The sequence below is a fragment of the Hemicordylus capensis genome, chromosome 1 (genome assembly GCF_027244095.1).
Source record: "Hemicordylus capensis ecotype Gifberg chromosome 1, rHemCap1.1.pri, whole genome shotgun sequence".
NCBI lineage: Eukaryota > Metazoa > Chordata > Lepidosauria > Squamata > Cordylidae > Hemicordylus > Hemicordylus capensis.
The window spans coordinates 111,968,631-111,981,169 of NC_069657.1; the positions used below are offsets into that span (position 1 = coordinate 111,968,631).

Sequence of the window (12,539 nt, forward strand, 5' to 3'; positions counted from 1 at the left end):
GGGAGCGGGAGAGAGTGAGAGAGTGAGCACCCTCCCCCACAAATGCCTTGATACAACTCACAGGAGTGAAGCAAGCCAATCCATTCATCTGGGTATAGAGGGCGCAGGGCTGGCCTGCCCACTAGTCAGACCTAGGTGGCCACCTGGAGCAGAAGTCTGCGATGGATGGTATTTTACCCACTGAGGTAAAATTGCTGTGCCCATGTGCCTGCCTCCTTCTCCTCCACTTCTGCCTTCCAGCTGATTCAAATCCGGAGAGACCTCTAATGTGAACTGCTGTGACACATAGTAATAACGTGATTACAATGCACTATACCAATTAGAAGCTTTGCTGGCTGCAGCAAAAGCAACCAGCAGGCAGAAGAGGAGGCAGCGATGGGACAAACTGGGGAAGTGGGAAGGCGGGCGCAGCAGCGGTGATGGGGATAGGGCTTGTGGGCATGGTGGCAAGCATGAGGATGGAGTGGTGGTCACTGTGGCAAGCAGGCTATGAGATGGGAGCAGTGGTGGCCAAGCTACGGGGACAGGGGGTTGCCAAAGCTAGGCTTTGTTTGGGGCACCAAAATAGTTGGGCTGATACCGAGTATACACATGATTATATGTGTGGAAATTTAAATACAAAGAAATAACCATCTGTGGATATTTCCCTGGCAGGGCATGCACATGCAGTCTTGTTCCCATAACACACACATGGAGAAGTTCATACAAACTGGCTCAGTGTGTCAACCTACAATAACTCACAGGGTGTGTAAAATTCAGTTTTGAAAATTAAAGGTAAGCTGGATAATTGATTCTTTTCTTTTTTATAGCTTTGGAATATCCAAATCTTGATATATCAGAAGCAACTAGAGACTATTGGGTGATTACAGGTAAATGTATTAATCCCATCCTCCACCGTATTACCTATTATTTATTTTGTTTGTGAGAACCTGCATTGGCTACTGCACTCTTGGTATGAAAGACATTTCTACCTTTTTTTGACCTTGGCTGATGATTGTTTTGTAGTTGTTGGCTAACATTGTTTACAGAGTTTTTCCATTCATGAACAGTACGGTCAAAACTGTAAGTCATGGCTCCAAGAAAGAATTACCAAGGCCCAGAAGCTTGAGATTCTTATTGTTTAAAACAGCAAACTACTATTATGTTGGCTTTTACAATATAGGTACTCTTCTCAGTCTCTCATAACCACCTGTGGGCAACAGCAGATATCCCATGGAACCACGATTTATTTTAATCAAGTTTTATTTAACCTGGATTGGTGCCAACTCAAGGGGTTATGGCACCCTTGGCCAATTTTGCTTCCCACCCCGCATTCATTGCTATTTGCCCAGCTGGGTGGGGCAGCGCCTCAGGCTGCTCCTACTCACCACCACTGTCCCCTCTAAGAGCAGAAAGAGTTTTGTTCTGGGAGGCAGTATCACACACAAGATCATGACAAGCTAGCAACAGATGAAGAAAGTACCCCCCCTGTACACCCGCCAGTGAAATGAAGCAGAACATATGCTCCAATAAAACAAGGGAACCCCAAAACTGTGAGGTGAAAAGGAAAGTGCAGTTATTCGGATCCCACCGCAAAAGATGCAGTATAGCGATGTCGAGTCAAGAACCCCTGACAAGGTTGCAGCATTGAAATAATAAGGGAGCATGAGGGACCTGAGCCCCTTATTACTTAACCCTAAGGTCCCCATATCATTTTGTTCCATCTTGGGGCTGCAACAGAGGTCATGCCTCTTATTCTTCTCTCTTATCCTTCTCCCACTGGAAGAGTACTCAGTGTCCCAGGAAGAAGGGAGCACTGCCCCTATTCAGAGTAGAGGAACAGGAAGAATAATCCTTCTTGGTGGTCTCTGTCCATCAGATGATTGGGCTTTATGCTGCAGTGAAGGCAGGACTGATAAAACTCTTCCAAGCTTTGACAGCCCTCCTAAGCCCCACGCCCTTCTACCTAGCCATTATTCAGCCATGTGCCCAGCCATGATCTCAGTTTCTTTTTATCCCCGGAAGGGGCAACACCTCTGCTGGTCAATACTCTTCCATTCTTTCTACACCCGCCCCCACTGGTTTGCCCTCCTATTTTCTTTTGTTGTTTATTCACATTTTTCTATTCACATCCCCCCCCCCCCCAATCCGGGAGTTGGGAATCCTACTGAACAGAAGAAAAGCAATAGTGAGCTGAAACACATTTTATTTGTGGGTTGTGTTTTGAGAATATTACCACTATTTTTATAGCTGCCATTTTTTGAATAAAGTCAAAAAAAATTTAAAGGAGAAAATATAATTTCCAGTTGTTGGTGTTGAGAAGTCTAATATCCAAATTATCAATTTTGCTTTTTTGGTAGCTAAACTGCAAGAAAAATGCTTAGATATTAATGAGACAGAATGTGCTTAGGAAATATATGAGTTAATCTATTAAATTTACCAATGATTTCCTGTATTTTCCCCTCTATGACCTACAGTTTTCAACAATAAAATTTGATGGATAGAGCAAGTATCTTTTTAACAGGTACCAGAACAAATATCTGAATGTAAATAAAACAGTGCCTCACACTGACCAGGAGGTTTCCTTTACTATTTTGAAATGGCACAAAGTCCAAGGGTGCACAACTTCAGTCCTCCAACTGTTGTTGAACTACAACTCCCATCATTCCCAGACACAGTGGCCAACAGTCAGATATCATGGGAGTTGCAGTCCAACTACTGGGGAAGGCTGAAGTTGTGCACCCCTTGCAAAGTCCATTTGAGTTTATTTGTTCGACATGCAACTTTCCAACCCATCTTCCTGCTACAACCATCCTTTCCTATTATGTAAAGACTCTCCTTGGCAAGGGCTCATCACTGATGGGACACTAAGGAGATATTAAGCTGTTTCAGACATTTAAAACCACCTCGCAGACAATCACTGAAAACCTAATATAGTGGTAGAACAGAATATAAGGATCAAGTTTGGGAAGTGTAATAATGGGAAAGGATATTCTGAGAAAGGAAACTAGTAGATATATCCTAATTGTCTGAATATCAGGCTGAGAAGGAAAGAAATTATGATGTTGATTATCAGTGTAAAAATTTCATTGATTTGATGCATTTTTACATTGTGACTGATTTTCAGTTATTTCATAAGTATATCTGCAAATATTATGTTATGACTTTGAAGTATATAATGAAAACTGAACCTAAGCTAGTCCAGTGGTGAGGAGGGCATTTTTAGGGGAGAATTGGTGGGAGTAGGTGTTTGTCTAATCATCTACCCTGACTCTAGGGCTAGAAATAAATGCGGTTAAGGGGACAAACTTCCTTGAAAGAAATACAAGGGCAGGAGTTGTTACGGCTGGTCTTGTTAAAAGTAGAGAACCAAAGCTGCTGCTGGAGGATTTTATTTTGCCTATGTGCAAAACTGTGGTTGACACAATTTATGTATTAATGTCAGCGTTTATTGGTATGGGAATCAAAGCTTTCTGGCGCTGCAGCATTTGCTCTGCTTTGAAAGCTTGGTTTAGGTTGGCATTACGTCCACAGATAGCATTTCTCAGTCTTTCACGTAAAACGGGAACTTTGTAATTCAGCCTGATTAATTCCAACTTGCCTGTGCATTCACTCAGATAGGTCTCTTGTTTACTTAACCGTAAGGCCATGGTTTTCCGGTGCTCCTATGACTTCCTTTCCAGACAGCTTTAAATCCTAGTCCTCAATTGCTTTTCTGCAAGCTTCCACTTCTAGCCCTCAGGTTGGAATCCTTGCCCTCCAGCACTCTCCACAAACATTCTCCTGTGTTCATCTTCCTTTGCTCTTCTTCCTGTCTCATATTGCTCTAGCAGGTGCGGCTTCCTATGAGGCCTCTCAAATTCAAACTTGTCCCATCCTTTTTTGCTTGGTGCTGTTGGCTTGAACGGCTGGCTCAGATTTTGTAATGTGGTGGTGGACTTTGGCTCCAATTCTCATTTGCTGTCTCTGTGTGTGAAGTTACTGGAAACAAACACTAACTTTGTCACAAGTGAAGAATAGTGGCAGGACAAGTTGAGCTTCTTAGCTTGGAAAAAAATGTTTCTGTTGTTCAAATATCTGCATTGTTAAGGCTTTTAGAAAAAATGAAGGTGATTATTAGAACCAATAAGTAGAGGGGTTTAAACGATGGAATGGCAAATGTAGGTTAAATAGTAGGACAAATTTCCAACTATAAGAGCAGCCCAGCAATGGAATAAGCTGCCCTTAGGAGGGGATTGTGGAACTTGCCTCCTTGTCAGTTTTCACTAAAAAGTTTCATAGGCATGCTGCAGGTATAGGATGGCCAGTATTAAAGAAAGAGGATAAACTATCTGACCCAGTTTGTACCTTTCAGCTCCATGATTGCATATGCCCCTGCAGACCACAATGAATATATCCTTAATCTGTTGCTACATAATGTTTTTTCCTTTGCTCTCACAGTTATACAGGGAGTTGGCATTACATTGCTGGGGGTGAATAACCAGAGTTTTGCAAGACTAATGGAACAGCGTTTAGCACCACTGTTCATGATGTCCCATCAACAAGGAAGGCGATTTAAACGAGCCACTACAGTCGGCAGCTACACTGTGCAGGTGGTTGATAGGACATTTTTAAAAAGTGTCTAGATATCTTCTTCTTTCCCTTTAGTCTTTGAATCTTTGTGTATAATCTAGAAACCACATGGAGGGCTTGCTGAGGTATAGTTTGGTGATTCAACTTAGTTTTGTATAAATGGTTTGGTAGCTAAAATAGTATCTCTCAAATAAGTCCCACTTTTTCTCATCAAATGTGAGAGATAATGAGTTAAGGTTTTATCCACTGAAGGAATTATACCCTTGACTTTCAAACATTAAATTGTGCTTTACAAGGAAGTTCTAAATCCTTAAAACATTTTTGTCACAATAATATGGAATACCTTACTGAATACCTTAAATAGTTTATAGCACAAGTTTAGTTTTGGTCACTTGTTTTGCTTCTCTCCTTCTGCTCCCTTCCTCCACCCATGGTGAGTTTTCCATACCAGAAATGATTATGTTTCCTCTACAACTGGGTTAAATACCTCACTGTTGGATGTGTGCTACTTTGGTTATACCACAGAGTGCATTTTGGTAGCTGCTTAGCAACACTTTATAAGGGATACTGCTGGGTGAAGTGTCAGCGAGTGAGAAAGTCGTTGTGGCTTTTAGCAGGATTTGCAAGGTACTTAGATGGGAGAAGAGTTGGGCTTATGATTTAGAAAAATCTGTTTTGTTTTTTTTGTTTGCTTCTGTACCAAATAATTTCCTTCTGTATATTTATATCTACTGTAGTTATAATTGAAAATGTAGATTTAATTTACCAGTCTATTTGCATACTAATTTTGTTTCTTTTAAAATGGTCTCTTTCAAAAATGCTGTTTATTAATATTATAAACGTTTTCTTTTGTGTTTCTCTTAATTTTTTTATTTGATAAGATGGTAAAAATGCAGCGAATCCCAGGTCCCAAGGAGCCTGCTGAACTGACTTATTACACGTTATACAATGGGAAACCTTTGCTGGGCACAACAGCTGCCAAAATTTTGAGCACTGTTGATTCACAACGAATGGCCTTGACAGTGGGATATGTTGTTCAAGTACAAGCTGATCGTAAGAATCCTTTCCTATGCTTTCCTTTCCCTTCTACATAATTCATCACCATAGTTATTTGATATAAAAGTTCAAAAGGTAACATTCCTTATGGTGGCTTATCCATTACAATACAGCAAGACTTGTAAATGCTGGTTAGCATATTGATGTCTGAATGATATATCAGGTACTTTATTAACATGTGCCTTCAATTGTAGTATATAGAAAAGCTCCTTGGGAATATATATCATCATCCACACTAATTGGTCTTCAATATGAAGAAGTAGAGCTGAGGATGCCTTATAAAATTGCTTTTTACATGCCATAGTATTAGCCCAGAGCAAAGCACTGAAAAGAGACCTGTGCAGTCTTGGAATCAACTGCTTCCCCATAATTATGGGGAATGTTAAGCAGCAACTTGCAGATGCTGCTTAACTTAAAAGCACTTAAGTTCATGTTTACTTTGAAGACAATGTTAGGCATGTACATTCTATGGGAGTCCAAAAAGGCTGGATGGCAGTGGAAGTAGCATCCAAAACTTGGTCACTTTCTAGCTTGTGCTAGCATTTTCCTTTACATAGTGAATGGACTGGCAGTTGAGAAGATATAGATTGATTTTAGACATAATTCCAAAACTGCTGTTTATCCTTAGGATTATGAGCTGGCCCAAGTTTCAAGTGTGCACTCCTTTTTGTGTGTGGGGAAGAGCTTGGACGTTTCTGTTCCAAGTTAGGGACAGACCACAGTTTTTCACTTCATCCAAACTCAGTAAACTGTGATTTGTTCAAACCACAGTTTGTCAATTCCATGAGCTTATGGAGCACTATCCGTCATAGCTGGTCATGTGAGACATGAGTGTATATGGCTTTACAGGGCAAGCAAATGCTGGAATTATTTGCTCCTTAATGGTCTATATATCTTCAAGTATATTGAACAAGTAGAGTGATCCTGAAACATTATGCCATACTTTACTCCTTATTGCTATTATGCCTTGCCCATATTATGCAGTTTTGCCAAGCTTGAGATTACATGGATTATTGGTATATAAAATTAAGAAATAATTTGTGATAAATGATTACTTTATTAGAAATTATTTCCAGTGATTACAAAATATTCTGGCTAGTTTTGGATCTACTCATATTGCATTATTTATTTCAATTTTCATTCTAGCTGGAAATAGTCATCAGTGAAATGAACCTCCCTCCAGTTTCTATTCTTAAGTGCTGCATTACTAATTGTTCATTCATAAATATTAATGTATGAATGTTATGAGTGGTAGGCATTCCATCAGTATTCTGTAAGAATTTCTGTGGGGGAAAAATGGTAACCTAAAAATGGTAGTTTACCCACGTTGCCCCCACAAGGACCCTGAACTGGGTAAAGAAATACTGGGTAAACAATGTGGGTAAACAAACAAACAAACAAACAAACTGCCACCATAAAAAATGGTGTGTGGTCTCTCTCTCCCCTTTTTACCCATACTGCCCTGCAGTGAAGTTGGATCTAAGGCAGGGTTGCTCAACAAACACTGTTTGTATTAGAAAAAATAATGAAACTGGGAAAAGAAAACCATGACAATAAACCAGTGTTAAAAAAAATAAAGGCACACCCTCTAAGTGGCAACTCCATTTAAAAGAGTCTAAAACAGCCGGGCTAAAATGGTCCTCTGCCTGCAGCCTTTAAGATAGCTGCCACACAGAAAACATAATGGTGGGCTCAATGGGCCAGTGGTGTACTTCTTGATAAAGCAACTTCAGGTATGTACTTTCTCTCTCTCAATATATACAGCTGTGGTGAAAAACCCACCCAATAACTTGTGGATCATTGCAGCTGTGTTGGCTCCCATTGCTGTGGTTACAGTAATCATTATCATCATCACAGCAGTTCTGTGCAGGAAGAACAAAAATGACTTCAAGGCAGACACCATGATGAACCTACCACAGAGAGCCAAGGTAAGTGATTTTCATCCCTGATTCAGGAATATGAATTTTACTTCTCCAAAGTTGCATTCATATTTTTCTTGCTGCTTAGTGAAAGAACATTTAATAGTTTGAAGTGGAAAGTATCCTCTAGTCGGAGTCCCTTTGTGTTTCTTGATTTATTTTCCTTGTGGGGAATGGAAAGAACCATGAATCCCTAGGTTTAAATGTCAGTGCAACTCTTGAGACCTTATGTCATAGCAATCATCCTTCTGTATCTTTGGACAAGTTCTTGACAAACAAGAAAAATCAGTAATCTTTGCTTAAAAACAGACGGATGTCATTCTTATTTACAGGAATAAGCATGTTTAATCTGCGGTGCTTTTTAAAAAGTAACATGTTGAAAATAAATGAACAAAATATATGTCTGAGGGGCTGTAGCTCAGTGTAAGAGCACATGCTTTGCATACAGAAGGTTCCAGGTTCAATTCCTGGCTTCTCCCTGTGAAGGATTTAACATGGTGCTGGGATAGAGCTCTGTGAAGCTTGAGAGAGCCATTGGCAATGGAGACTAGGTGGGATAGTGGGATAGATATAGGCCAAGAGGCAGATTTGGTATAATACAACATTCTGAACTGCTAAGCCTCTCTTATTCACAGCACGAAAACAGTCCCAAGTATTGTTTTGGTCCAAGCAATGGGAAGCGCAGGAAAGCTTTTTCAGGGTACTAGTTATTTAAGATGTCTTTATGATAATCTATGGAGTCGTTCTCACGACCCACGCGGCTGCGGCTGGGGAGAATGTAGGAGCCTACCTACCTTCCTCCACATGATCCCTCTTGCTCCCAGGCTCCACTGCACCACATGCCCATGTGATTGGTGCTGCGGTGAGCCTGATGGATTGGGAGCTGGGTGGGAAGGTAGCTGGGTATCCTGCAACCTTGTGTGGTGCACTGGGATACATCCGTGATGCTAGGCTGCTCCTTCTCCCTGCCTCTATGGATAATGGCTGCCAGTAAGTGCTGCCAGCAGCCCACTCACTCACAAGACCCTGGGAGTGAGGTAGGAGGTGCATGCATGTCTTCCTACTTCGCTTTTAGTCTGGGTTAAGGCAGGGAAATAAACCAGGGGTAGAGTGCCAGAATTGGGAGCAATCCCAGTGCTCCTCATAACCAGCCCTATCTGGATAGGGCTGGTTGTGAGAATGACCTCTATATGTTTGCAGCTGTATAGGTTGAACAGGTATAATGGGATGTAGGAGTAAGTTCAGAGGCAATGTAAAATTCATAGCAATCTACTTCCTACAAAATCCCAAGTTGCTATTATTTGCTCTCTTTGCCAGCTTAATATCTCCTTAGTGTCCCAACAGTGATGAGCCCTTGCCAAGGAGAGTCTTTACATAATAGGAAAGGATGGTTGTAGCAGGAAGATGGGTTGGAAAGTTGCATGTCGAACAAATAAACTCAAATGGACTTTGCAAGGGGTGCACAACTTCAGCCTTCCCCAGTAGTTGGACTGCAACTCCCATGATATCTGACTGTTGGCCACTGTGTCTGGGAATGATGGGAGTTGTAGTTCAACAACAGTTGGAGGACTGAAGTTGTGCACCCTTGGACTTTGTGCCATTTCAAAATAGTAAAGGAAACCTCCTGGTCAGTGTGAGGCACTGTTTTATTTACATTCAGATATTTGTTCTGGTACCTGTTAAAAAGATACCTGCTCTATCCATCAGATTCTGTTGTTGAAAACTGTAGGTCATAGAGGGGAAAATACAGGAAATCATTGGTAAATTTAATAGATTAACTCATATATTTCCTGAGCACATTCTGTCGCATCAATATCTAAGCATTTTTCTTGCAGTCTTGTTTTTTTTTTCTACCAAAAAAGCAAAATTGATCATTTGGGTATTATTTATTTATTTATTTGTTTGTTTGTTTATTTAGCATATTTTTATACTGCTCAAAACTTACATCTCTAGGTGGTTTACAACAAGATAAAAAAATTAAAACATTAGTTAAAAACAAAAACAAGAAATTTAAAACACAACAATTTAATTTTTTTTAAACAATATTCTAGAACAACATTAAAAACAATCAAAACAGTATCAGTTAAAAGCCTGGGTGAACAGAGGCATCTTTAAAGACTTTTTTAAAATTGTCAGAGATGGGGAGGTTCTTATTTCACCAGGGAGCGCATTCCAAAGCCTCGGGGCAGCAACAGAGAATGCCTGTCCCTGAGCAGCCACCAGACGAGCCAGTGGCAAATGCAGACGGACCTCTCCTGATGATCTCAATGGGCGGTGGGGTTCATAACGAAGAAGACGCTCTCTTAAATACCTAGGGCCCAAGCTGTTTCGGACTTTATAGGTTATAACTCCTTGTATTTTGCCCGGAAACCTATCGGCAGCCAGTGTAACTCCTTCAATACAGGAGTAATATGGTCTCTCCTAGGTGACCCAGAGACCAGCCTGGCTGCTGCATTCTGAACCAACTGTAGTTTCTAGACTATGTACAAGGGCAGCCCTACATAGAGCGCATTACAGTAATCCAGTCTGGAGGTTACCAGCAGATGTACCACTGTTTTGAGGTCGTTCACCTCAAGAAACGGACGCAGCTGGCGTATCAGCCGAAGCTGATAGAAGGCATCTCTGGTCACTGCCTCAACCTGGGACACCAGGGAGAGACTTGGATCCAGAATCACCCCCAAACTGCATACCTGTTCCTTCTGGGGAAGTGTGATCCGATCCAGAACAGGCAGATCAAGATCGTCTCCTGAGTTTCGACCGCACACAATGAGTACCTCTGTCTTCTCTGGATTCAGTCTTAGTTTGTTATCCCTCATCCAGCCCATTACCAACTCCAGACAGGCATTTAGGGAGGTTATGCCTTCTCCCGATGACGCTGACAAAGAGAAATAGATTTGGGTGTCATCAGCAGACTGGTAACACCCTGCACCAAATCTCCTGATGATCTCTCCCAGCGGTTTCATGTAGATGTTAAACAACATCGGAGAAAATACGGAGCCCTGAGAAACACCATACAAAAGTTCAGATTTTGAAGAACAACAGTCTCTATTAGACTTCTCAACACCAACAAGTGGAAAATATATTTTCTCCTGAAGAAGAATTTTCACTTTGTTCAAAAAAGGGCAGTTGGAAAAATAGTGGTAATATTCTCAAAAACGCAGCCTCACATAAAATGTGTTTCAGCTCACAAGAGTTTTTCTTCTGTTCAGTAGGATTCCCAACTCCCGGATGGGGGGGAAAACCCCACCCATGACTTGGGTATGTGGAGCCCACAGAAAATGTTTTGTGTTCTAAGTGTTCTGCTTTCTATTTGCTTATACGTCTCCTGTGTTGAGGCAATACATTCATATATATTAGCAGGCCAACATAGATCACACAGTCCAGACTCCAACCGTATCACAAGCACAAAACAAGAACTAAAAGAGCATAACTTGCAGCATAATATTAAGGATGTAAATATTTGGAAGATATTCTAGAAAACATTTGCAAGTTTTACAGATAGTCTGCATGGCAGTGTTTTCTAACACAACACTCATGCTGCTAATACTGCCAGTGGTATGGCAGTGCCAATACTGCACTGCACTGGCCTCTAGGAAGGAGGAGTAATTCTTGTCAAATCTTCCCTTTCTTCTGAAGACTCCCCTGTGACTTCCAGGGTTGTACAGCTATGAGGGACATCTTTTTGGGAGTCATAATGAGCTTCAGAGGGTAGGGAAGATTGATGAATATCACCCCTCCCCACTAGGAACAGAGCATGAGCAAAAGCACTGCCTTAGTCTTGATGTCCGCCACACAGACTAGAGAATCTCTAGTCTAGGTCAAGAAACAATTGGTCATGCCATTGCAGAGAACTTCAAATCCATGGAAATCACAATATTCAATAAAGTAAGGCATGTCAGACTGTAAAATCAAGTAAATATATAGTAGAGAACTCAAAACTGATGCAGAGCAGATCAAATTTAGTTGTCATGTCAAAATATGCATATAGTGATATGCATATGGAATTAGTAATCTAGAAAACATTTTCCAATTGACAGGCCCCCCTTCTCTCTCTCTTTCTCTCTCTTTCTCTCTCTCTCTCTCTTACATGCACCCACATTTTTTTTGATATATAAAAAGTAAAGAATACAGAAAAAGAAGAGTACACAAGTACAGTAAATAACATCTCATATGGAGAGCCAGCGTGGTGTAGTGGTTAGAGTGCTGGACTAGGACCGGGGAGACCTGAGTGCAAATCCCCATTCAGCCATGAAACTAGTTGGGTGACTCTGGGCCAGTCACTTCTCTCTCAGCCTAACCTACTTCACAGGGTTGTTGTGAAAGAGAAACTCAAGTATGTAGTAAACCGCTCTGGGCTCCTTGGAGGAAGAGTGGGATATAAAGTAATAATAATAATAATAGAGTTTTGTACACCAAACCACGAAACAACACTCTGTCATATCAACATCTCCTCCTAACCACACATATTACTTTCAGCCACCAATTCCAAATATTCAAACAGCACATCCAACTGAATAACAAAATATTAAAATTAAGTGGTATCAAAATTAAAAGGGACTCACTCAAGGATTCATTAGCAGAGAAAATCCAAATCTCGGATGAGGTATCTGTCCCTGTGACAGATTATAACATATAAAAGGTTGCCAAGTAAAGCCAAATTTATCTTCTGATTGATTTTTTATATATGAAGTAATCCTAGCCATTGAAGAGTATTCCCAAAGTTTAAGATGCCACTCCTCTAGGGTCGGTAACAAATGAGTTTTCCAATAAGAAGCATAAAGAATTCTAGCCACAGTTATCATGTATAAAGACAATGCCGTATATTCTGCATTTATATAAGGCTTAGTAATATTTAACATAAAAATCTCTGGTGAAAAATGAAAATCTATTTTTGACACTTGTTGCAGCTTACTGTGAATTAACTTCAAAATATCTGAGCTTTAGTGCATTTCCACCACATTTGATAAAATGTTCCCAGCTGATTCATACACTTCCAGCAATTTCCGGGATACT

General features: G+C 40.7%; 1 protein-coding gene across 5 annotated transcripts in view; it reads left to right on the top strand.

The window, feature by feature from the left end:
* The window catches only part of KIAA1549L (KIAA1549 like), a 278,328-nt gene that overhangs the window by 169,074 nt on the left and 96,715 nt on the right, over positions 1-12,539 (top strand). For all 5 annotated transcript variants that reach the window (XM_053306233.1, XM_053306238.1, XM_053306252.1 and 2 more), the window contains 4 exons: positions 810-869; positions 4,420-4,571; positions 5,433-5,604; positions 7,372-7,535. In XM_053306233.1, coding sequence (XP_053162208.1) covers positions 810-869; positions 4,420-4,571; positions 5,433-5,604; positions 7,372-7,535 — 548 coding nt within the window. The remainder of the gene's footprint in view (positions 1-809; positions 870-4,419; positions 4,572-5,432; positions 5,605-7,371; positions 7,536-12,539) is intronic.